Source organism: Mus musculus, chromosome X (assembly GCF_000001635.26).
Source record: "Mus musculus strain C57BL/6J chromosome X, GRCm38.p6 C57BL/6J".
NCBI classification, from domain to species: domain Eukaryota; kingdom Metazoa; phylum Chordata; class Mammalia; order Rodentia; family Muridae; genus Mus; species Mus musculus.
In genome coordinates, this window is record NC_000086.7 from 85,865,935 (window position 1) to 85,893,090 (window position 27,156).

A 27,156-nucleotide genomic window follows, 5' to 3' on the forward strand; every position below is an offset into this window, starting at 1 on the left:
AAAGCAGGACCCAGTGATTCTGGCTACATTTAAGTTATTCCTTAAACATCCAGGTTCTTGCTTTGCTCCCTCTGATTAAAGGGGTGTCCAATAAAGATGAGGTATTCTGCATACTGCACATGGCTTTAATAATGAAATCTATATAATTAAATTCAATCTTCCACTTAAATTTATGTACTATTTTATTTGAACTGATTTTCCAACCAAAAGAACTTTGAAATGCTTCAGAAGCTTTACAAATGCAGCAATCATCGGATAATTTGATGCTGAAATGAAATCTCTATGAGGAGGCAAATGGGAGTTAACCAAGAGCAAGCAGTACACATTATAATCAATTATATCCTAAATAACAAAACCACTAGTGCACAAGAAGCTACTACAGCTGCATAGGAATGCAGAATGCGGCGCTTAGTAAAACAATTGTAATCTGTCACCCTGTCCTCCAAAGAAGCAGTCCTGTCCCAGAGCCCACCTTATGGAGTTCTTTAGTACAAATGGAACCTATTGGAGTATAACTAATAATTTTAAATGTTGTATTAACTTTTTTATGGGACATATAACATGTTCCTAAATTCTAACATGTTCATGTTAATTTTGTAGAATGCAATTAAAATGAATCTTCTGAAGTAGAAGTAGTAGTAACTGAAATGTTATATAATAGACTATGGTAATTAGGTAATTATCACTCCAGAAAATAGTAATCATAAATTTACTCAGATAAACCTTGAAAATGAATATGGGAAAATGAGACTGCAGTTTCCAAGATGTTAGATTATTCATTATTGTAAAAAGGCTTTTTTATGTCATTAAGTTCTACCATTTGAGAACTAATGATTTTTTTCTGGTTCATGTTTTTTTAGAGGTTCAAATCTAATTCAGTTATAAATGACTCTGGTCCATAGCATAAACTTGGAAGACTTGGTGGCTAATTGTAGCGATCAGGGATAAGATGAATTAGGGGAGAATTTTATTTCAAAGTACTGAGTTGGGTGATGCTCTAGGTGAGGTTGTGACTTGTGACCAGAAGATAAATATTTAACATTATTTATGTGTAGTAGACAAGTGTTCATAAATGAAATTATAATGATCACAAAAGAGAAACACAAAGATAGGCTCTATATCTCCAAGTCATCCAGAGAAGAAAGTGGACAATGTGGCAAGTGATAATGAGTTCGCCAAGATAAGATGCTGATGTAAAGAAAGACTAGGAAACTCAATGTAAGAAGTATCACTAATAGGAAACCAAGGAAAGAGATTAGAAAGAAGTGGGAAGCAGAAAGATAACTAGTAATGTTTAGTGACACAAAACCAACTAGGTGGTTCTGATGGTGCAGAGATATTCCTAAAGAAGGAATGCAGCAACAAAACCCTGGCTTGATACATCACTATTGAATCATCCACACACCAGAAATTAATGAGCTTGTTAGAAAGGACACAAAGTCAATGTCTGACACATTTCTAATGTTAGGAATGATGAGCCATACAGCCTGTAGCTGCATTCCAAGTACTAGAGAGGCTGAAGCAGGAAGATCAGGAATTCAAGATCAGCTTCAGCTCTATAAGAGTTTGAAGGAGTCCTGAATTTTATGACACTCTATCCTACAAGAAGCTGCTCTTGGTTACTTGGGAGGTGAAAGTGAGGAGGATCAGGAGTTTCAGATCAGCCTTGAGCTTTGACTAACTACATAGTGAGTTCAAAGCCACCCTGGAGTGTGGGAGACCCTGTCTCAATGAAGAGAGTTGGTTGAGCACAGTTAAAGAGAAGGGTAAAAGGCAGGAGTGTATATGTATGTATATATATATATATATATATATATATATATATATATATATATATATATTCAAAAAGAAGATATATCTAATCTTTGGAGTGGATACTCCAGAAGGTGACAATAGCTAAGCGTACCTCATACCTAGCATTCAGGAGACTGTCAGGAGGATTGCTGTGACTTTGGGGTCATGCTGGGCTACAGAGTGAGCTCCAGGACAGTCTGTTTCAAATTTGCTTAAAATAGCAAATAAAGCAAATTCCAGCCATAATGGGTGCCTCTGGGAAAGCAGAACTGTGAGATAGAAGGGGGAGAAAGGTTCAGTTTCTTTACATCTTTTTTGTACAATTTGCAGACATTTTTATTACATACATGTCTTAGTTTTTTTCAGATGCTGAGATAAAACACCTTGATCAAAAGTGACCTGTGGAAAAGTTTGTTTGGACTTATGGTTTTGAAGGGATGAGAATTCATCACAGTGTAAGGAGGTATGGCAGCAGACAGGCGTGGCAGCAGGAGGAAGCTAAGAGGTCATATCTCCAACCACAAGCCCAAAGCAGAGAAAGCAAGTTGAACAGGAAATGAGATCGCACTTGCTCTTTAAAATTTTTTGTTTTATTTATTTAGTCACTTTACATCCCAGTCGTGCCCCTCAGTCCCACCCTTGGGTAACATCTAGTCACAAGTCCTGGTCTAGTCTGAGGATTGAACTTAGAACCTCACAAATGCTAGGCAAACATGGTACCACTGAGGTATGCCTCCATCCATTTTTATTTTAATTTTTATAGTCGACCTTAAACTGTCTTCTGGCTCAACGTCCTACATGCTGCTGTTACAGGCATGAGCCACCACTCTAGAGGCATTTGCGCTTTGATTTAAAGACAGAATCCTGCTATATAGACCACGGTCACCTCAAACTCACGGTAATCCTTCTGCCTCAGCTTTCTGGATGGTAAGATTATCATGTGAGTCATCATTATGAGTTTTGTAGTGTGTATTTGAGTAAAACAATGACTTTTCTGGACACAATGCCTGTACCCCCAGCTCCAGAAGGATGAGACAAGAGCCCTGTTGTGAGTTTGAGATTAGCCCAGGACACATAGTTACTTTTACATAACTATATAAAATTTTTCTATAGAGTGGGATTCTTTCTCAAAAAGAAAACAGAAATTGGGTAAATACTGAAGAGGGTAAAAATACTTACTGTAAAACCATGGGCATGGACTTTGCAACAGCAGCTGTAGTCTGCTGCCGTAAGGAGTGGTAACAGGAAGATTGCTGGAGCTTTCTGCTGCCAGCCCACCTCCAAGACCAAACAGTGAGAGGCCCCTCCTCAAGGGAATAAGGCAGAGAGTGATAGAACAGGACACATGACTTTGTCCTTTGGCACACCTGCACACATATGCATACAAACACACACTTGGACACACATACAGATACACACACACACACACACACACACACACACACACACCTCTGAAACATACAAAATATACATAGGACCTAAGGGATAACTTGGTCAAATAGAATTATCTTTTATTGGGTACTATGTGGCATTGTCAGTTTAGCTCTTATGGGCCCCACCAAGCAGAGTTCTTGGTGTTAGATGAGAGCCACTGTAGGCTATCAACATCATTGTGGTTGAGCTTCAATTAGGCTGAAGTTAAGCAGTGTTTTCGCCCTGGAAGTGCTGTGAATCTCTTGATCACAGTTAAATTCTTGATGTGCTACCAAAGCACACAGAGATCTATCCTTAGGTCTGCTTTCATGCCTGTACTAAAGCTGAACTTACCCTTGGGCCTTGAGTGGGCCAAGTCAGGTTATGTGTCACATGTAGGAATCATCAACTGCATCTGCGTAATGTTCCATGAAATCATGCTGGAGGTCACTGCAAACTCACACAGAAAGTCAATTGCTGGTCTCTGAGTTCTTGTTTGTAGTAAGCGTACCACTGAGCAGCACTCATGTTCTTTATATTCTTTAAAGTATTATTATTATGTTGTTGTTGTTTGAGGCAGGGTCTCATTTTGAAGCCCTGACTGATCTGGAACTTCATAAGGAGATAAGGTTGGCCTGGAATTTGTGATCTAGGAAGATCATCTCCTCCTCTGCCTCTGGAGTGCTGGGGTTCTCTACAGCCCTTTACTCCTTTTTCGGCAGACTAGTTTCAAACTCTTGTCAATTCCTTGCCTCAGCCCACTCATGGACTTGGATTAAAGACATAAGCTACTATGCCCAGCTAACATTACCAACAATGAGAAACAATGCTTTGAAAATTATAGATTATTAATAATCAGGATAGAGAGTTTTTAAAAGTCATGTATGCATGTTGCTCTCATGTGGAAGAGGTTTACCCGAAGTTTTACTAGTGTAATGTGCGACCATAAACTGTTTTCTTTTTTTTTTTTTTGAAAAAAACACAAGACAGTTTCACAGATAGGTTTCATTTTTCAAAAAAAGAGGAAGAAACACCATTCTGTGGCCCAGTGTGGCTTTGTCAGTTACCTCCTGCCCATTTCCTGGGACTTCCCACTCCTTCTTTAGAACAAACTAGACTTAAGTGAAACAACTCTTGTTCCATAGGATCAGTGATACTAAGAAGGGGGCAGATCTTAGTAGCCTCTTCAGTGAGAGACTTGAGAGCTTTTTGAAAAGAGCCCTGTCTGGCTAGTTCTTCTCTATTAGATCAGTCATTGTGTTGCTGCAGGATCCAAGGAGCAGACTCCGGTGAAGGTAAGGGAGGCACTGGGCTCTTTGGTTCTTTTATCAACTCTTCTCCTTCCTCTTCCCACGCTTTCTTAGCCTTTGATCATTAGAACTCAAGCCTACGCCTACGTCATCAGAAAGGATTTCTTAGCTTACTAAATTAGAGTGACTAGGAACTTGATCAAATGTTTAGTGAGGCTAGACAGTTAAGTAATAAAAATTAAGCTAAACACGTCCTTCCCTGACATCCTTATGTCATTTTGGGTAGTTCTAAAAACAGTGTTCTGGTTTATTTTACTGTTGTTGCTGCTATTGCTTGCTTTTGAGCACTGACTCTTGAACTCTGGGCCTTGTACATACTAGGCAAACAGTTAGAGTTAAAATTTTATTTTCTAAAAAACAAGCTCATTAACATCTGGCCAGATAGACCAGATAGAGCTTGAAATTTTAATCTCCTGAATAGTTGGCACTATAAGTTTAAGGTCCAGCTTAAAATGTTATTTCTAATTTATTTATTTATTTATTTATTCACTTATTCATTTATTCATTTATTTTCTTTGCTCTAAGATCTCACTCTGTAGCCTAGACTGATTTGCCTCAGCCCTTTACTGTTGGGATTTCAGGTGTGATCTACCATGCCTGCTAAGTAACACAATTTTAAGATACAGGTCTGCAATGAAGCTTGAAGTTCTATGAGTAGAATAACAGTAAGAGATTTTATTTGTAAAGTCTGCTAGATGTATAATACATACTGAAAGGTTGGATTCATGTAGTCAGTTCCTCAAAATAACTCACAATTTGTGTTTGTTTGTTTCAAAGGTAGGGTTTTACTGTGTAGCTCCAGCTGATCCAAAACTCGCTATGTAGACCAGGCTAGCATTGAATTCATGGAAGTCTTCCTAGCTCAGTCTCTTATGTGCTGAAATTATAGGTACAGGCCACTAGGCAGAGTATAATCTATTCTGTTTTAATTGGAAAATTTGACTGATTTGGTCAAACATCTTTCAAATTACTTTAATCAATTAATTTTTAAAAGTTGGAAGCCGGAGGACAAATTTATTAGTGTTGAAAAGCAAAGACCTTAGGGCAGGCAAACTGCAAATCTCAGCAGCTGACCGAAGGAGGAAGAAGGACAGGAGGAATAGATTGTCACGCCATGTGATTTAAGCATGTTCAGAGGCATGCCTAGACCATGGGTAGGAAAGAAGAGAAGGAAACATTATGTTTTTCTGAGTAATTCAGAAAAGCAGGCAACTTAGCCAAACTCTGTGGCCGTGGCTCTGTGACTGCATCTTTTTTTTTTTTTTTTTTTTTTTGAGATGGATTCTTTCTTCCTTGGTAATGCACACTGGACTTCCTGCTTCAGTTTCCAAAGTGCTAGGATTATAGGTGTGCACCAATAAGCCTGATTCTGATAACAGTTTACATGTATGCTCCACCCCACCCCACCCGGTGTGTGTGTGTATGTGTGTGTGTGTGTGTGTATGCGCGCATGCGAGAGTTGACACAAAGTCTATTTGTGTAGCCCTGGATGGCCTTAAATCATACTGCGTAGCCTAGGATGTGTACAAACTTGCAGCGATCTTACGCTTCAGACTTCTCACTACTGAGATAACAAGTCAGCACTACTGTGTTCAGCCTTCAAAACCTTTCTTTTTATAATTTCATCAGTTCTGTTTTGCTACTGCTACACTGTTTAAATTCTACATTTTAATGAGAAGGCCTAACAAGCAGAATATGCAGGAACGCCATGGCTCTTGACTTCAGTTGTGCTGATGACTTAGAGAAGAGAAAAAACATATTATATTCCCATTGAATTTCAGTCTCGATGATTCAGTTCAGCAAGCTTGTGATAGTGCTATCCTATGTGGCAGGAAATATTAAAAGTGAATATGGTTTATAGTGATACGGCTTTTCAAACTGTTATCCGGATGGTTTGAGGAAAGCTTTCATTTGGTATTAAAGACAGGGAATACATGGGTGCATGAAATTTACTTTAGTCGTTTTTTGTTTTGTTTGTTTGTTTCTTTTTTGTTTACCTCAAACATCCTTCCTTTTGTGCACATCATCTGTCTATGCTTGAATCCGGACTTGAGTTGGTTCGACTATTCATATTGATACTCTACTGCATTTCTTGCATGAGCCTCTCTGGAACAATTGTTTCCAAGATTTTTTAGATATAAAGCTTTTGTAGATATAAAGAGTATTGAAAACTGTGTAAACATCCATAGCAAGGTGGAAAATATTTTTGTTTGGTTTTATGCGATGGAGTCTCATTTAGTAGAGACTGTCCTTGAAACCCCTAAGTGACTGAGACACATCTGGAACTCCTGATATTCCTCCCTCTACCTTTCCAGTGCTAAGATGAAAGGCATATACCACCACACTCACATGAACATCATCTTTAAAACAATCTATTGTGACATGAATGGTTAACAGATTTGTAATACTCTTCAGAACTACAACAACCCCTCAATCTCACAGGCCTTTAATCCCAGCACTTAGAGGGCAGAAGCTGGGGACAGAAGCAGGTGGCTCTCTGTCAATTCAAGTCCAGCCTGGTCTACAGAGCCAGTTTTTGGACAGCCAGGGCTACACAGAAAAACCTCATTTCAAAAACCAAACTAAATATAAAGAAAAGTAAAGAAACAAACAATTATCCCTTTCTGTTCCCTTGAGATAATATAGTGAGCATCCACGTCTCCATCAAGTACATTAATTTGGCACATTATTTTGCCATGTTTATTTCTCATTTTTTCCCTGTCTCTCTCCCTTTTATGACATTTTTGAGAGTATGTTGTTGGCTTCATTACACATACCATCCATAAATTCTTGAGTGTATATTTTCTAAGAACACAAGCAATGTTTTACATAAGGATAATATAATTATGGCATTGAAAAAATGTAAGATCAAGCCAAGGGTGGGGACTCATGCCTGTAATTTGAGAACCTGGGAAGCTGAAGCAGGACAACTGATGTGAGTTCAAGGACAGCTTGAGGTATGTACTGAGTCTCGGGCTGACCCAGACTACAGAATGAGACCTTATATCAAAAAATGGAAGAGAAGTGTGGATTTATAAACTAGAAAAGTTGTTCCTTATTTTGAAAATCTCTTTTTTCTAAAAGTATATTTAAAATATTTTTAAAAGGTGCTCATAGGTTTGATTTTTCAAATGTAGGAAGTGATAAGGAAGAATATAAAGAAACATCAAAATTATGAAAGAATATATTTACTAATACTTCTGTACCAAAGTCCACACATTCTGAAATGAGTTATTTCCTAATCAGGTAAAGCTTTTAGATGTAGTTATTGTCTTTTAATATAACGATACCAGTACATTTGAAATCAAAATTATTTACTGGTAAAGTCAAATAGAAAAAGAAGAATTTTCTTTGTTCTTTTGTCTTTGACAAACAGTTTTTCTATGTAGTACAGGCTGGCTTTGAACTTGTGGTGGTCCTAAAGCCGCTGCATCTTGAGTGCAATGTATATGGTCACATATCATTACACCCAGTATAAAACCCTGCCTTGAAAAAAATGCGTGGCAGAAGAATAGTTAGTCACAAATTTTGTTTCATAACAGGAATTGAAAAATGAATGAGTCAGGGAAATGCAAATTAAGACTGAATTGAGAATTCATCTCACTCCTGTCAGAAAGGTTATCTATCATCATCATCATCAAAAAAAAAGGCAGCAAATTCTGGTAAAAATGCTGGGACAGATGAACTCTACTGTGCTTCTGGTGGGATTGTAAAAATGGGAATGCACTAAGGAAGTCAGTGTAAAGGTACTTCAAATAACTGAAAATAGAACTCAAGTGTGTTGACTCATACATGTAATCCCAGAGTTTAGAAGGCCAAGGCAGATGGATCACCACAGGTTGAAGACCATGTCTTAAAGAAAAAAAAAAAACTAAAGTAGAATATATGACTCATCTGTATCACTCCTGGGTATATAATTGAAGTCCTCTAAGGCAGTGTACTACAGAGATACTTGCACATCCTTACTTCTTGTTTTATTAGTTATGATAGTGGAGAAATGGAAACAGCCTAGATGTCCATCAGCCAATGTTTAGATAAAGAAAATAACAGATATACAAAATGGAATTTCATTACGCTGTAAAGAAGAATGAAATCAGGGTGTTTGTAGAAACGTCTCTAGTGCGCATGCGTATTAAATCAAGAAAGAGGTCATGTGAGGGGAAAAAGAAACCTTAAGAGGGAAGTGTTAGGGGAGAGACAGGGTAATGAGAGAGAAACAGAATTAGCAACAGGCAGGCAGGAAGGATGGAAGAAGGCAGTAGAGGATGGGGATTAATAAGAACAAAGTATAATGTCATATATGTATGAATGTCTGGTAAAGAAACTCATTACTTTATATGCTGACTTTTTTAAAAAAAAAAAAGCCTAATAATATGAGGCTGCGAAGATAGTTCAGTAGATAAATTGCTTGCTGTGAATTTGAATTTGGTTTTCAGAATCTGAATAAAAATGGAACATGGTGATGTGCCCTTGTAATCCCAAGGCAGGTGAGGGGCAGAGACCCTAGGGCTCTCTGGGCACCCAGCCTAGCATAATTGGTGAACTCCAGGCCAGTGGGAGCCGTTGTCCCACAAAACAAGGCTTCCAGTGCCTGAGAAATAGCATGCAAGCTTCATCTTTACCCTCTGCAGGCATGAGCACCTTCACATATGCCTGTATCTGCATACACATTAATAATACAAAAGAAATACAGACGAGTAAGATGAACTATTCAGGATATAATCTAAAATATACCATTAAGCCATTAATTATTTCTATCTCTAAAGAATAGAGTTTATATTTTATTTGTTTGTTTGTTTGTTTGTTTGTTTTGCTTTTGAGACAGCCTGTTTCTATAGCCCTGTCTGGCCTGGTACCTGCTACATAGACTAGACTGGCTTAGACTGGCTTAGAATCATAAACAATACTCCTTGCCCCAACTCTTCAGTGCTAAGATTATAGATGTGTGCCATCATGTCCAGAAAGAACAGACATTTTATTTAGGTTTTATTTTTTGAGCTGTTGGGACAGAGTCTCATGAAGTCAGGCTGGCCTCGAGCTCATTACATGGTATGGCTAAGCTTTTGATCCTTCTGCCTCAGCTTTCCCAGTGTTAGGATTTCAGGTGTGTGTTATCACTCCTGATAGTGCATGTCTCTTAGCCTAACATTCGGGAGGTGGAGGCAGGAAGATCATAAGTTCAAGACTGTTTTTGGCTGTGTAATGAGCTTCATGTTAGCTTGGGCTATATAAGAGCCTGCACCCTGAACACCAAAATTCAATTTAATAATAGCTGTATTCTAGTAAGTTTGCTGCTCAAAATCTGGCCTGAAAAAATATTCACAGACACCTATCCAATATTGCACATAGTGGCAAAACAAGAAAAAAATAAGCATGCATTATTTTAAAGGATTTACTACAGTGAAAGAAGTTTGTAGATGTTGAAACAGATGAAATTGTCACCACTGTCTAAAGGCTACTGTTTCTTCTTATTATTTTGAGATAAGCTCTTACAGCCCATGCTGGTCTTAAGATCACTATGTAATCAAGAATAGCTCTTGATTCTCTCATCTCTGACTACTGAGTGCTGAGATTACAGGTGTATTCTGACCCACAGCTGTGAGAAATTTGTACTAGCAGACTTGATGGCAAAGATCAAGATCATCTATGAAGTAGCATCCAACATTTTACTTTGATCTTTTTTTTTTCCTACCAGATTATACAACACAGTGTTGGGTAGTGGTTCCAGCTCACTGCCTCTATTTGTGTTTGGTCACTGGAGGTGTCCTTTGTACCCATCTCAGTCCAGCCTTTTCCAGTGTCTTAGTTTGTCATTACTGAAAGTATTCTCCAAGAGACAAGCTATGTTCTAGCACACTACCATCCCAAATGCCTCCCTTCCATACCAATCAGCAGTCTTTCTCTTTGCCATTGCCATTACTCCTTTCTTACACACAGTTTCCATTATTTTAGTGATGGCATTGGTTGGGATTTTATTAATATCCCACATAATACTGTTAACTATCTTGCAATAAGGAAGATATGAACGTAGAGTCCTTTTCTAATTTAGGTAGAGAGAGTCTCTGAAGTGCTATGTGTTTGAGGTGAGACCCGAAAATTATGAGAGATAGGCCAGGGTATAACTATAGAGTCTAAGCTCTCAGGACAGAAGAATAAATTATCCCAAGGATGGTAATTGGGATAGGTGGACCTGGGATAGGCTCAGCACAGCCAGGGTCTCCAGTCCTGTTGTGAACAGGCAGAGATGAGATTAAGCAGGCAGACCACACATCACGGGGGACTGACATATCTAGATGTTTGGTTGATGTGTAAACAGTACATTGGTAAAATTAAATTACCTGTGGAAGGTAGCTGTAAAATCAAGACTAATGAAATACTAGGCTACAGTATTGGGACGAATTCAGGAAAATATTAATATTGCTATATTCAAAATGGAGCATAAGTTGCTTATTAATGAGCATTGACATACAAAATATAGACGTCACTGCATCTTCTTCCTTTTACTTGGCAAGTGCTGTTGTTATTAACAGGGATGATGTCGTTTTCTCGGAAGAACAAAAGTGCTTGGTATCACAACTGTGTGATATTAACTACTTTCAACTATGCAGCAGAACAACATGCTCTAAATACAGGCTTTGGAGATTATAAACATGGCTTTCAACCTTGCTTTCAGTAGACAGTAGCTGCATGACCTAGGAAGGGGAGGTTTTCCTTCATACACCTTTCAGTAACATATAATGTATTAATTAAATAGTCTATATAGTCCATATACTAACACAATTTATTTTGATGTTGTCATCGATGTATATTATACATGTTGATGATATCCTCTCATAATTTCCATGGTCTGCCCTGCTACTCCTGCTACCTCTCTTTATTTCCCTCAAATGAACATTTTTATCATCTATCACCTTGTCAGTTCCTCACTTGACAGCTATGATAATATTCAATGTCCAATATTGTTGAAAGATTAGAAGTCAAATATAGAAAGTAACCAAAGAGGAGTTGTTATCAGGATGTCTGATCCAATTTACTTTATCTGCATTTCCCCCTTCTTTTCCTGTTTTTCCTTCGTATCCTCCTATTGTTCTTTTCTTTCCTTCTTTTTCCTCCCCTGTCTCTCATGAGATCAGTTCTCTAAATTAAGTCCATGCTGGTTCTGAACTCATGATCTTCAGCCTCAAATTCCCAATGCATAGGGTCAGGGTATGCCTCACCAAGTCCTTCTGTGCCTGCCTTTGGTTTGCTTGTTGTTTTATATCTTAATTTAAGACAGGGTCTTATCTAAAGCACAAGCTAGCCTGAAACTTATAATAACCTAGCCCAGACTAACTTTGAAGTAAGCAATTGTTCAAGTGTTGGGAATATGCTACTACACGCAGTAGTTGATTAAGGTCAAAGTTAACCAACCCACAGACCAGGACTCTGTTTTTATAAAGTTTAATTGGAATACAGCCATAACAATTTGTTTGCATGTTGTCTGTGTCTGCTTTTCTTCTACGATAGCAGAGTTGCAACAGACTCTGTATGACCTATAATACCTTAAATATTTGCTATCCCTAACAGGTATTTTTTTTTCCTTCTGTGGTTGGACCTAACAGGTATTTTTAGATGTCCCCTTTACAAAGTCCCTTCTCTTTATCTCTTTTTGCTTTGTTTTTCTTTTGTAGTTTATAAAGGTTCTCATTATGTAGTCCTAGCTGGCTTAGAATTTGTAGACAAATTTGGCCTTAATTTTTTGATCCTCCTGTCTATGGTTCCCTAGCGCTGGGATTAGATATGTGCTATCATTAGGTTCTCTAAAGAGAAAATCCTGTGTTTCTGCTCTAGAGTGTAAGTCAAATGCATGTCTATATACAGAAGTTATAACAAGAATTTCATGGTAATGTATACAGACACATACATAGAGATCTAGAAGGAAGAATTTATATTGAAGTTTCTTCAGAAAACCAAGTAAATGATTGAACAAAGTACTGTACTTTAGCCCATACTTCTAGTTTATGAACTTGCAAACCAGGCTAATTTTGGTATGCCACTGTCTGGTAATGATTAATGTAGGCTAAATCTGCCTAGAACATCTAATCAGCAGATGTCCTTGAATGTCTTCTTTTCACACTTAACCAGTGATAGAATCTAAACACACACACACACACACACACACACACACACACTCACACACTGGGAGAGAGAGAGAGAGAGAGAGAGAGAGAGAGAGAGAGAGAGAGAGAGAGAGAGAGAAAGAGAGAGCAAGCTTCCATAAGATAAGAAATAAAACTTCAAACAATAAGGTATATGAACAATTTAATCAGTTAGAATCAGTGCCTCAAATAAAATTAAGTATGCCTTTGAGATATCATGATAGCTTTATTTATTTATTTTTTTAACATTTCATAGGCAATAAAAATTATTAAGAAAAATGCTAGAAACAAACTAAAATCGTCCCAGGAAGTTTTTATTCTCTGTTTTGTGTTTTTTTTAATGGATTCTGTAATTCAAAACACTGTGTTCATTCTAGTGGTCCATTTGTTGTTATAAGATGAAATAATTTTTTAAAAACTAAGTTAAAATAATCTATCTATCTATTATTTATTTGTGTGTTCATATAATGGCACTTATGTGGAGCTCAGAAGAAAATTTGCCAAAGTTGGTTCTCACCTTCTAGCAAGTGGGTTCTGGGGATCAAAGTGAAGTCATCAGGCTTGGCAGCAAATGTTTTTACCTAGTGAACTGTTTTACCAGCTTTACCTGAGACCCCCTTTTGGTCAGGGTCTTGCTATGTAGCCCAAGTTGGCCTCAAACTCACAGCTGTGCTCCTGTGTCAGTTTTCAGAGTACTGGTGTTATAGGCTTGGGCTGTAACGTGCAGCTCAAATCAACTGTCTTTGTATATTTCTGTTTCTAATTTCTGTGCAGCGATAGTCTGCACAGCTTAGGAACTTTCAGAAAGCTCTGTGCTGTGCTTTCTACTGCCCTCTGCTGCCAGTTCTCAGAAACATCAGATTCTGGGTAAATTCACCAGCCCTCTTCCTAAATTCAGGCAATAGTCAAGTTTCAGGACTTTCTAGAGATAATGGAATGCTCACTTTACACACAAGCAGCCTAGTGTCTGAAAAGTTAGATAATGTAACTGTAAATTCTGTTTTCTGACAAATAGTGTCTGACTGCCTCGGGACACTGGATAAATTGTTCCAAAGCTGCTCAATTTTAACACCTGAAACTAAAACGGGATCTATTCAGTACTTCCGAAACTCCTGCAGTCTTTACAAAGATCTGTGACAAGGCAATGTGGTGTCATTATGGGGCACAATTAAAAATACCAGTAATTCCCTGAGGTCCCGACTTCCTCTTTTTGGAAGCTGATTTTATTATTGACTTTAGGTAGTAACTTACCTCTCTGGTGGAATCAATCTTCCTCCTTCAGTCTCTCCCTCTGTCATTTCAGACATAGTCTCTCGATGGAGTCCTTGCTAGTCTGGATCATAGCAGAGAAATGGAGCTGGCCTCCTCCTGTGTTTGTCTCTCAAGTGCTAGCCTTATGGATCTACTTCATCATACTGGCATCCCCTAGACATGAATATTTGTACTCAGATATCCCATCTCTTGTAGGCTTAAGAGGAACGAAGCTAAACATGCCCCCAGCCCCATTTCAGACAGCACTAGTGCCATATCTCAAAATATCCAGGCTCAAGGGTGCTGCTTATGCTATTGAGGCGGAGTTTTACCACGTTCACCTAAGCAAGCATCAAAAGCCAGAGCAATCTTCCCCCTGGCTCTAAAGTTATTTCAGGCCCCCTTTTCACCTTCATTTCCACATTTGAGAGCTTTTGTTGATTTATATTTGCTTTGGTTTCAAGGCAGTATCATATAGCTCAGCCTGGCTTCATATTTGCTATGGAATCAAAATAGACTTTGAGTTCTTGATCCATCTGCTTTTACATTCCAAGTGCTAGGAATATGGGAGTACTCTGCTATGCTTGGTTCCCAGTCCCTCCCATCTCTTCCCTGTCTCGTCTGTTGCCTTGATCTCAGCTCCTGTGTCAGATGGAGAATGAACCCAGAAGTCTCCTAGCTTGTATCCATAGCTACAGTCTGTCAATCTCACCCAAATTCATTCATCTTGACCTTTACTGTTAGACTTCAATACACCCTGATAATATTTCCTTGAATGTCAGATTGGGAATCCTTGGTTTTGAAAGATTGGGACCAGAAGAGGTTTGTTAAAGATTTTGAAATACTTGTGTCTTTCGGAAAATGCAAATTTTATGTATCATTCTGTACATACACATGACACCAAAGACAACTTTATACAATATATGTTTTGTGTGTGTGTGTGCCTGAACTGTGACATGAGATGAACTGTCCATTTATGGTGTCATATTGGCAGTAAAGATCATTAAAACATTGGAGGATATTTGATTTAGGATTTTTTTATTAGAAATTCTTAACATTACCTGAAGTTCAATGAAAGGCTTTCAGCCTTGTGTCTTTCAATGGATTTCTCCGACACTATTTCTCACTCTTCCCACCCAGGGGATAAATCTATCTCTAGACACTAGGATCGATTTTCACTTTACGAATCTGCACTTGGCTTCATATACATGAATGGCTGCCTGTTGTTGTTGTTGTTGTTGACAGTCTTAGCCTGTAGCAGAGGCTGGTTTTAATTCCCAAGTGCGGGGATTGTACCCTGCTCAGCTAGACTGGTGGAAACTCTACTTATCATAATTAAGATAATAACAAATCTCTTCACAAATAACAAACTTCTTCACTATTGTGAAGGCACGGAGACCATCAGTGCTTTTCATAAATATTCCCGCACCTTGAGAGAGAAGCGTCTCCCACATCAGATGGATGAATCTGAAGAGTGGGGGATACACAGTGGGAGATCTGGAACCTATCTGAATGGGAACAGGGGAAAGAAAGTCAAGTTCTTCAAGAAAGGCTCTCAAGGCATGTGCGACTCTGAAAAATCACACATTACAGACTGTCACTGCCAAACATGAGAGTAGCAAGAGAGACTTATTCACTATGTTGCTAGTCCCTCTTGTCTCTGACCTGCCCACTGTGTTGTTAAGAGAGTCCTGTGCTTCAGAGCCCACTGAAGGTCACTTTTGACAGCCTCTCATTCCTTCACCAAAATCCAGTTGTACAGAAAGTATCACCTTTCTGTTTCTTCTTAGTTACTCTAAAATATTTTTCTTTAGTTTTAAAATCTTTTTTTTCTTTTGTGGAACTTGGATTGAATTCAGGACTTTGCAACTGCTAGGAAGGAAGTACTATGACACTGAGTTAATTCTTCAATCCTAATTTTTTTTTAAAAAAACGTTTATTTTTAGTTTAGTGCCTGTGTGTATGTATATGTAACACATGTGTGCCTAGTGTCTGAGGGTGCTAGAAGAGGCTGTTGGACACTCTGGTTAGCATACAAATATGTGTTTCATTAGGACACATATATGGAAACCTATTCTTTATTTTCATCCACCCTCCCACTGCGATTTCCTTCCCTCTTTGCTCCCTTGGTTATCTTCTTCCTCTCGCAAACATCATGTAATCCATTGCTGTTTCTGGTTTCCCCTTGTGCTTTAAGTCATATTTCCTACCTCTCTACTTTCATGTTCCCTCTCCCTCTCCCTCTCTCTCATTTAAATCTATATAAGAAAAATGACTCATCTTTCTAAATATATTTCACTTCATATTCTGCTCTTCACTTGCACTCATTTCCTGTGAGTATCAAGTTGTCATTCTTTATAGCTGAGTAAAATGCTTTTATACGTACACACACCACTTTCTCAATCTAGTTATCTATTAAAGGATATTCATGCACCTAACTCCTTATCTTGGCTACTGTACTGGCTAGTTTTGTGTCAACTTGACACAGCTGGAGTTATCATAGAGAAAGGAGCTTCAGTTGAGGAAATGCCTCCATGAGATCCAACTCTAAGGCATTTTCTCAATTAGTGATCAAGGGGGAAAGGCCCCTTGTGGGTGGGACCATCTCTGGGCTGGTAGTCTTGGGTTCTATAAGAGAGCAGGCTGAGCAAGCCAGGTGAGGCAAGCTAGTAAAGAACATCCCTCCATGGCCTCTGCATCAGCTCCTGCTTTCTGACCTGCTTGAGTTCCAGTCCTGACTTCCTTGGTGATGAACAGCAATGTGGAAGTGTAAGCTGAATAAATCCTTTCCCCCCCAACTTGTTTCTTGGTCATGATGTTTGTGCAGGAATAGAAACCCTGACTAAGACAGCTACCATGAATACATATGAATTTTCATGTATCTATATGGTACATGGACATCAGGGTCATCAGGTATCTATTCAGGAGTGCTGTAGTTGGCTCACATGGTAATCTCATTTTAGTTTTTAAGCGAACTTCTGAATCGAGTGGCTGTACCAGTTTAGATTCTGCATTAGTGACTTGTATTGTTGCTGTGCCAAAATGTCTTGACAAAAGCAACTAAAGGGAGAATGGATGTATTCTGTCTCATGGTTCAAGGTTTTAGTGCATCATGGTGGGAAAGTCTTGGCAGCAGGAGCAGGAGAGAAGCAGGAGGCAGCTGCTCTCATTCTGTGTGCAGTCAGAAGTTTGTCTTTTAAGTAATTCAAGATCGTGGCAAATTGGCAACCATTATTAACCTTTACAGATGTTTCTTCTTTACCCAAACCCTTGGCAGTATTTGTTGTTTGATATATTGATGAGAGCCATTCTGGCTAGGTTATCGTAGAATGTCAAAGAAGTTCAAATTTGCAATTCCCTGATGGCTAACAGTGTTGTCCTTCTTTTGGTAACTGTTCTTTTCACTTGTACATTTTTAAAAGAATTATTTATTTTATGTATCTGAGTACACTGTAGCTGTCTTCAGACACACCAGAAGATGGCATCGAATCTCATTACAAATGGTTGTGAGGCACCATGTGGTTGCTGGGAATTGAACTAGGACCTCTGGTAGAGCAGTCAGTGCTGTTAACTGCTGAGCCATCTCTCCAGTCCCACTTGTACACTGGTTTGTTTGTTTGGTCATTTGTTTTTCAAGGTAGGGTTGTTCTACCATGTAGCCCTCTTTGCCCTGAAACTTGCTCTGTAGACCAAGTTGATCTTGAACTCACAGAGATCTGCTTGCCTCTGCCTCCCGAGTGCTGGGATTAAAGGCATGTGCCACCACTGCCCTGCCACTTCCTTTTGAATTTGTTAGGTATGTTGGATATTAGTGCCCCCTGGAGGGGATTGCTGGCAACAGTTTGAGAGATAGAAACACACACACACACACACACACACACACACACACACACACACACACACTTATGCCTATTCTGTTCTCTTACTTGGAATCTTTGCTTCTTTATCTCAAAGTTGGGTTCATAGCTTCCTATGTAGGAAGTACTCTTTGTCAGTCAAAGTTTAATCCCATCACAATGTTGCAGGTGATGAAGCTAAGGAACTTTCAAAGGGACCAGATTGAGACCTTTACCCTGTATTTTCAGGTCTTCGTCACCATCAAAGAAAGAATTGGGAGACAGGATAAGATAAGGAATTGAAAACAAATATGCTTATGGGGCGAGTGCAGGCTTCTCAAGCTGAAGGAATCGTGGAATTTCATTCATTTATTTATTTATTTATTTATTTATTTATTTATTTATGTCTTTGAGCCACGACATCTTTCTGTAACCCAGGTTGTCCTGGTAACCAGTTGTCTTTACCTCACAGCACTTTTACTGCTAGGGATCTGGACTCAGGTTCTTGTGCAGTTGTGTCAAATTAATTCATTTCCCCAGCCCATGGAGGTATCTATAGCAATGATAATATAAAATATATTGATAATATAATGAGAATGATAGAGCAACAGTTAGTTAGTGGTTATCTTGGTAGATTATGTTTATCCAAACTGTGTTTTGAGGTAAACACATGTTTATTCCATTCTTTTTTTTTCCCACTGTCAGAATGGTGACATGTTGTTCTGTTGTAGTAAAGGTCTACAGTTGCATCAGCCCTTAACAACTGTGCAGTTTGCCTTTTTTATTCCTTTGCCTATCAGGTTTATCTCAGTGGCTTCCTCCACCCAGGTTTTACCTCTGAGTTCCAGGATGCTCATATGTAGAACTAGAAGATCAGTTAGGAACGGGCATATGTAGAGAATAGCTTTGATTTCACCAGGTCATCACACACATATCCTTGGCAATGTCTTCATGTGGCCCCTGGTTAGTGCTCTTTGTAGTTCTGTCTGCAATATTTCTATCCTAACTGTAGGCATCTTTCAGGTACACGGGCTTTCAATATCTTTTCAGTTTGTAAGGAGACTTGATAAGGTAGCCTCAGGACTGCATGCCTATCTGAACCATGTGCCTGTCTGATTTGCATCTTGTTAGGCATGAGAGAATTTCTGAGAGTTCCTGTTTCCTCACTCTCTCCATGGGAACTAGGGTATGGAGAGCAAAGGAAATCCTGAGTAAGTGAAGTTCTGCCTGAGTGAGCATGTGTTGTTGGCATGGGCACAGCCAACTCAAAGACCCTAACCTTAGGACCAGAAGAAAATGGCAAAGCCTTCTTTGGATGTCCAAGTGTGGGCATTGGTAGTGTGTGCAGGAAATGTCTACCATAGCTTTCTTCCTTCAGATATTTACAGCCTGAAGGCTTTTACCTTATAGAGGCTGTTCCTACTAGGATTAGCTAAATCTGTTTCCTTCTTTCAGTTACATGCCATAACACCACTTTCTTCTTTATCTGTACGGAATCACCCATCCTCCTTGTTCAGCCATATGCATTAATGCCAAATCTCTGTTCAACTCTATGTAATTGTCCTAGCTAGGGTTTCTATTGCTGTGACAAAACCCCATGACTGAAAAGCAAGTTGGGGAGGAAAGGGTTTATTCAGCTTACATGTTTGCATTGCTGTTCATTACAGAAGAAAGTCAAGACGGGAACTCAAACAAGGAAGGATCCCGGAGGAAGGAGCTAATGCAGAGGCCATGGAGGAATGTTGCTTTCTGGCTTGCTCCTCATGGCTTGCTCACCTTGCTTTCTTGTAGAACCCAGGACCACCATTCCAGGGATGGCACCACCCAAAATGCACTGGGCCCTCCCTCATCAATAACTAATTAAGAAAATTCCTTAAAGCAAATCTTATGGAGACATTTACACAACGGAGTCTCTCTCTATTCAGCTAACTCTAGCCTGCATGTCAAGTTGACACAAGACCAGCCAGCACAACAAAAAAACACGCTGAGCTCCTGGGGTGCTGTGGTTTTTCTATTAGAAAACCTCATCCACCTGACTTCAGTTTTTCTATTTGTGTTTCTCTGTGTGTTTGTCTTTTCCCTATACACTCTAGTCAGGTCCATCGCAGGAGCCTTTCTGGACAGGGCAGTTGGCTACTGACTTCATAATGCTGACCCCAAAATATTACGCCCTAAGCTTTTAATGCTTTTGATGTTAGATTATGAAGTTCGAAATCTCAAGTTATAGTATCTCAAAAATCATTCTTTTATTATTAGTACACTCACCTCTCTCTTTCCTTTTGATTTATATGAGACATGATTGGGCATAGGCTCCAGATCCTTCTGCCTCGACTTCCTAAGATCATGGATGCATAGCTCCATGCTTGACATTTAGTTTCTGTTTGCCTGTGTGTTTTGAAACAGGATCTCACTGTCAACTTTTGTTTTTTATTAGTTTTTTAGACTCTCTCTACGTGGTCCCAGCAAATCTCTGCCAAGATTCTCTAAAATTTATATAGTAATTCCAAAGTCAACAGTGAACTTTTGCCGTGATTCGCAGTGATATTGAGCCTGTAAGGAGAGTGGCTTGCTGCAGCCTGGTGGGGACGGGTTAGGGAAGTTACTTTCTCACTATTAGAGCTTCTATGGTCATCTTTGTTGGCTGGCTAGTTATTCTTTCATGTGTTTAAACTTTATCTTTTCATCTGGAAACTAGTTTTATTGAGGTTAGAACTGTACTTTGAAAGTATTTCTTTAAGGTTGACATCATATTTTCCTTTTTGTCCTTATACTAAGAATACAAGCATGATTCACAGATTAGTTGAAAACTTAGCTTTGTACCTTTCTGTTGCATATTAACTTTGCCTACATTTAAGCAACTGGTGAATCTGATTAATATACTTTGGAAATAATTCCAAAAAATACAGATACTTATACATTATCTTTGTACAATTTTTAAAAGGAACATTCTAGTTACTTGGAAAACATGCATATAAAAGAAGGGCTGAAACTTAAAAACCATAACGTTGTGTACCTTTAACAATGATACTTCTTTTGACTTTTCATCTTCAGTGTCAAATCGACAGGTCTGTTTCAGTAGCCCAGCCCTTGTGATCAAAGACAACCAGCTCTCCTCACTGTCGCCCATTGCTCAAATTCCAGGAATGCCACTGTGTTCCTTTTTTTAGAAAATGCAGCTGCTGGTTTCTGGCTTGTTCTCTCCACCCCAGACTTCAATGACAACTGTTAAAGACGTGGAAGGGGGAGGGAAGGTGTGGGACGTCTTACTGTCAGGAAAGAATTTTAATAACTAGGGTAGAGGTAAACTTGTCAGTTGAGTGTAGACATTTCTAGGATATATTCTGTGATGTGAGAGGAATACAAAGAAAAATCCAACATAGCCTTAAAAGGTAGGGGGAAACATTGGTCTTTCATAATTTATCACTTATAAATTAGTTTCAGAACTCTTATCAATCATTTCATCAACGTACCAAACACTTTTAGAATCCCTCCTATATCCTGATTGCTGTCTAGACCCCAGGAAAGAAATTTTTAAAATTGAGCAACATTACAGTTCTTGTTTCAGTAGAATTTGCCACATATTTCTTCAGTCTTTTCTCATAACATACTAGCCATGTGGCTCTCCAGCTAGCAATGTCTCCACTCCCGGCACCCCTCCGGGCACAACATAATTCTCTTGTCCAATTCTTACAGCCCTTTGTAGTCATATTCCATGCTATTGTACCAGCCCCATTTCTTCTCAGCTTTTATTTTGTAGTGAATAGTCCATGCCACAGCGTCTTCTTATAATTTTAAGTCAGTAGCCCCAACTTCTGTTTACCCTTTATGCTTTCGCTTCACTGCCACATGCCTTAAGCCACATCTTGTGAGTCTTTCTTTTATGCCCTTTTCTTTATGCTACCTTTGTGCCTACCACTGTTATAATCCTCAGTATTATAATATTGGGATTATTTGTATCCAGTTTATTTTCTTCCATAAGAGAAGGATGGTCCTTTCATCTTTGTATCTCTAGCATATAACATAGGTGTGGTATACATTAAGTATATAGTGAGTGAATGAATTAATTTATCTTTCATTTTTCATATAGCAACTGTAAATTAATTTTTTCTAGCCTTCTTTCCTCCCACTATTTCTCATGAATTCTCTTTTCAGAATGCTATCAGAAGGATATCTCAGTGGACTTACCTACTGGAATGACATTCATTGGAATTGTGCATCTTATAATGAACCGGTGGCTGGGGACCAAGGCAAAGAGACAAGTTCTGTTGCTGCTCTTTCATATTCCTCTGTGGATGAAACACAAGTTCAAAGTCTTTATGTGAGCTGCAAATCCTCTGGGAAGTTTATTTCATCAGTGCATGCAAGGGCGAGTCAGCACAGCAGAAGCCAGAGCAGAACAGTGCTGCAGGCAAACAGCAACCCTGTATTTGAAAGTCCAACTTTAGCTGCAGTTGGTATATGCAGAGATGTGATCAGGGAGACCTACTTGGTTCCACCTTCTTGTAAAAGTATTTGCAAAAATTACAACGACTTACATATTGCAGGGGGACAGGTGATGGCCATTAACTCAGTAATGGCAAATTTCCCCTCTGAGAGCAGCTTTGAAGATGGTCCTTTGCTAAAGTCATCTGAGATTTCTTTGTCCATGGAGGATTCCACTTCCACTCAGCTCACTGAACTTCCCCTCAAACCTATCCAGCGGTACTCATCCTACTGGAGGATAACCAGCATCAAAGAGAAAAGCAGCCTGCAAATGCAGAAGCCTATTTCAAATGCAGTGCTCAATGAGTACCTGGAGCAGAAGGTGGTGGAATTGTATAAGCAATATATTATGGACACTGTGTTTCATGACAGTTCTCCTACCCAGATTCTGGCATCAGAATTCATCATGACGAATGTAGATCAAATTAGTCTTCAAGTGTCTAAAGAGAAGAACCTGGACACTTCAAAAGTCAAGGACATAGTTATTAGCCACCTGTTGCAGTTGGTATCATCTGAGATCAGCACCCCTAGTCTTCATATTTCTCAGTATAGCAATATAACTCCATAGAGAAGGCTCCTGTCAATTCCCCTTATTCCTATGAATCCCAAGGCACTATTGTATTAATTTGATCAGAGGATGTGATGGAGGGAATTCTGGAAGGGAATTAACAACTAGTAAAGGACACTTTGAGAAATCACATATGGAAAGGAACAGGAAGAGGAACCAAAAGAATGGTTTCAAGGACAAGTTTATACAGAATCAGAGCAAAATTAAAAATGATCACAGAGAGAAGGAAGGTACTGTGATTCAATTTTAGGAGTTCTGAAACTGGAAGTTAAGCCAAATCAGGAACAAAAGGAAACACTATGGCAAACTAGAAAGTCGATGGATTTGAGAATTGGGAATTAAACACCTGTTTCCTATTTAGATACATTTATCTAGGTTGTTTCTTCTGGAAAGAAATGGACTACAAGATGGTTGTTAAATTCAGGTGGACTGACATTTTTCCAAGTATAAGCTTGTATTTCTTTTCCTCTGTGCTATATCAGTAAGTCATGTAGATATACTCTTTATAAATATTAAATGAATGACAAACAAATCTCAGTTGTTTAAACATTTTTTTTTTTTGCAACAAGGCTCTATTAGCTCAGGCTGGTTTTACAATCCTTACATAGCCGATGATCTTGAATTCCTTATTCTCTTGCTTCTATCCCACAAGTGCTGGTATTATAGGTATGTATCATCAAATCTGGATGTGTTTTTATTTGAAATGAAAAGGTTCAGCCACAAGACTATGACTTAAATCTCCTAATTCTATTTAGTGATAGAGATAGCAGTGTTTCAACGGAAAACCTCCTATTGTGAACATTGAAGCATTTTATTTCACTGAGTGTGATTTTCATGGTGCTATGAGGTTCAAAAGGATTATGAATACTTTGCCCCCCATTTCCCTTTTTCATGTGTTCTTCTGACCTGGAGCCAGAAAAGGGTCTTCTGATTGTTCTATACAAGACCAAGGACTCCATAATTTCAATTTCTGTATATTTGTTTACTAAAACAGTAGCTTTACATGTGTATTACTGTCTTGATCTTTTATTCAGCTCAGGACTTAGAAAACTATGAGCCTTTGGTCAAATCTAACTTTATGATAGCTTTGGACTCTCGTGAGCTAAGGATAGGTTTTCCTTTTCTCTTTTCTTTTTTCCCTTTCTTTTCCTTTTTTCCTTTTCTTTTTCTTGAGGGAGGGCCTCTTTATTGTATAGCTCCAGCTGTCTGGAACTCCCTATGTAGACCAGGCTGGTGTCTAACACACAGAGATTTGTCTGCCTGTGCTTCCCACATGCTAGGAGGATTAAGGGCATGTGCCATTATATCACACTTGGCATGTTTTATTATTTTTAATTTTAATATATTTTAAAAGCCCAAAAGCTTAAGTTAAAAATACTTTAGAGCATATGAAAATTATATGAAATTTAAAATTGAAATTCAGTGTATATAAACTAGACTTTATTTGTTTATTTATTTATTTATTTATTTATTGGCAGTGCTGGTGATGGAATTCAAGGCCTTATTCATGACAGGCAAGTTCTATAACATATTCCATGCTGCCTACTAAATTTTATTTGTTTGTTTATATTTTATATAGTTTGTAGTTGCTTTTACATAAGAATGGTCGAACAGACATGACGGAGAACATATGACACAACAAAGCTTAATATTTCTTTTTACCATCTGGCTGTTTACAGTGATGTTTGCCAACTCTGTTCAATGACAGTGTCTTGCCCAAACTTGATTTAGGTTTTCCAGGAAGCAGACTTTCGAAAGGACATTGGGGAGCATTTTTATCCTTATGGGGAATAGGTTCCCTCTGTGATGGAATGAGGGAAGCAAATCCAGATGTTACCAGAAAGAGTTAGGGTGAATCTTCAAAATAGTTCCAAATTGAAACAAGTGAGTAGGCGTCTGTTCTCAAGCGTCTAAGTGCAAGGTGCATACCTTGACTGATGGCCACAGGTCTATGGAGTGGAGTGGAGTGGAGTGGAGTGGAGTGGAGTGAATAGCTGCAGCCTCTGGTCAGGAGCCTGGTGTCTAGGAGCATGGAAAAAGGCCTACCATTCCAGTGCAGGCTAAGGTCACCTGCTGGGTTACCGGGGTTTTAAACCTAGCTCAACCAGAAACCAGGCTGCCTCTCATAGTCCCACAACTAATGACCCAAAGTCCATTACATCCACACCCAGCCAAATTTTCTACTATCATTCTTGAAATTATGTGAGGTTCTATAACTGTACATAAATAAATAAATAAAAGCACTGCAGAAATCTGAAATGGCTTTAGTAAAATTTTCTGCCACAATGGGACTACAACAGTTTAGATTCAGAAATTCAGTCTTCCTTTTTTTCTTTTTAAAAAATTTTATTGGGTTCATTGATTCTACCAAGACTAGTCTGCACAGGGGAGAGTGTGTCACTCTATGAAAGACTAATATTTCCTAAAATTGTGAGGCAGAGAAAATTCTTTCCTTAAGTTGCTTCTGTGTGGTGTTTGTTATGGCAATAAGAAATTAATCGAGCCATCTTAGTTCCCAGATCCCTCTGAGACTATCTGCACAGGTGAGAGTATGGACTACAGAAGCTAACAGCTTCCGGGACAGACCCTGTTTCAGGTTCTCATCTTCTGCCAGGAGGCAGATCTGATTGCCAGATATCTGTGAACCTTTCCTGCAAGAGGAGAGCTTGCATGCAGTGAGTGCTCTGACCACTGAAACTCAGAAGAGAGCTAGTCCCCCAGGTCTGCTGATAGAGCGTAACAGAATCACCTGAGGAACAAGCTCTAACCAGAGACAACTATAACAACTGACTCCAGAGATTACCAGATGACAAAAGGCAAATATAAGAATCTTACTAACAGAAACCAAGACCACTCACTATCATCAGAACACAGCACTCCCACCTCACCCAGTCCTGGGCACCCCAACACACCTGAAAACCTAGACCCAGATGTAAAAGCATATCTCATGATGATGGTAGAGGACATCAAGAAGGACTTTAAAAACTCACTTAAAGAAATACAGGAGAACACTGCTAAAGAGTTACAAGTCCTTAAAGAAAAACAGGAAAACACAACCAAACAGGTAGAAGTCCTTAAAGAAAAACAGGAAAACACATCCAAACAGGTGATGGAAATGAAAAAAAAAAAAACATACTAGACCTAAAAAGGGAAGCAAACACGATAAAGAAAACCCAAAGTGAGGCAACAGTGGAGATAGAAAACCTAGGAAAGAAATCTGGAACCATAGATGCAAGCATCAGCAACAGAATACAAGAGATGAAAGAGAGAATCTCAGGTGCAGAAGATTGAGAACATGAGCACAATCAAAGAAAATGCAAAATGCAAAAAGATCCTAACTCAAAACTTCCAGGAAATCCAGGACACAATGAAAGACCAAACCTATGGATAATAGGAGTAGATGAGAATGAAGATTTTCAACTTAAAGGGCCAGCAAATATCTTCAACAAAATTATAGGAGAAAACCTCCCAAACCTAAAGAAAGAGATGCCCATGAACATACAAGAAGCCTACAGAACTCCAAATAGACGGGACCAGAAAAGGAATTCCTCCGGACACATAATAATCAGAACAACAAATGCACTAAATAAAGATAGAATATTAAAAGCAGAAAGGGAAAAGGTGAAGTAACATATAAAGGCAGGCCGATCAGAATTACACCAGACTTTCCACCAGAGACTATGAAAGCCAGAAGATCCTGGACAGATGTTATACAGACATTAAGAGAACACAAATGCCAGGTCAGGCTACTATACCCAGCGAAACTTTCAATTACCTGGGATGGAGAAACCAAAGTATTCCATGACAAAACCAAACTCACACATTATCTTTCCACGAATCCAGCCCTTCAAAGGATAATAACAGAAAAAAAATACAAAGACGGAAAGCACATCCTAGAAAAAGCAATAAAGTAATCCTTCAACAAACCTAAAAGAAGACAGCCACAAGAACAGAATGCCAACTCTAACAACAAAAATAATAGGAAGCAACAATTACTTTTCCTTAATATCTCTTAATATCAATGGACTCAATTCCCCCCCCCCCCCAAAAGACATAGACTAACAGACTGGCTACACAAACAGGAGCCAACATTTTGCTGCTTAGAGGAAACCCATCTCAGGGAAAAAGACAGACACTACTTCAGAATTAAAGGCTGGAAAACAATTTTGAAGCAAATGGTCTAAGGAAACAAGCTAGTATAGCCATTCTAGTATCGAATAAAATTGACTTCCAACCCAAAGTTATTAAAAAAGACAAGGAGGGGCACTTCATACTCATCAAAGGTAAAATCTTCCAAAAGGAACTCTCAATTCTGAATATCTATGCTCCAAATGCAAGGGCAGCCACATTCATTAAAGAGACTT

General features: G+C 38.8%; 1 protein-coding gene across 3 annotated transcripts in view; it reads left to right on the forward strand.

Annotated features, from left to right (window-relative positions):
- 5430427O19Rik (RIKEN cDNA 5430427O19 gene) overlaps positions 1–25,565 on the forward strand; it is a 114,532-nt gene extending 88,967 nt beyond the window's left edge. For 2 of the 3 annotated variants that reach the window (XM_011247682.2, XM_017318620.2), the window contains exon 3: positions 21,895–23,721. In XM_011247682.2, the coding sequence (XP_011245984.1) occupies positions 21,896–22,792 (897 nt within the window). In that variant the 5' untranslated portion in view covers position 21,895 and the 3' untranslated portion in view covers positions 22,793–23,721. Of the gene's footprint in view, positions 1–4,338; positions 4,503–21,894 lie in introns of those variants that run through there. The other variant, NM_001163539.1, reaches the window with a different exon arrangement.
- The last annotated feature ends 1,591 nt before the right edge of the window (positions 25,566–27,156 follow it).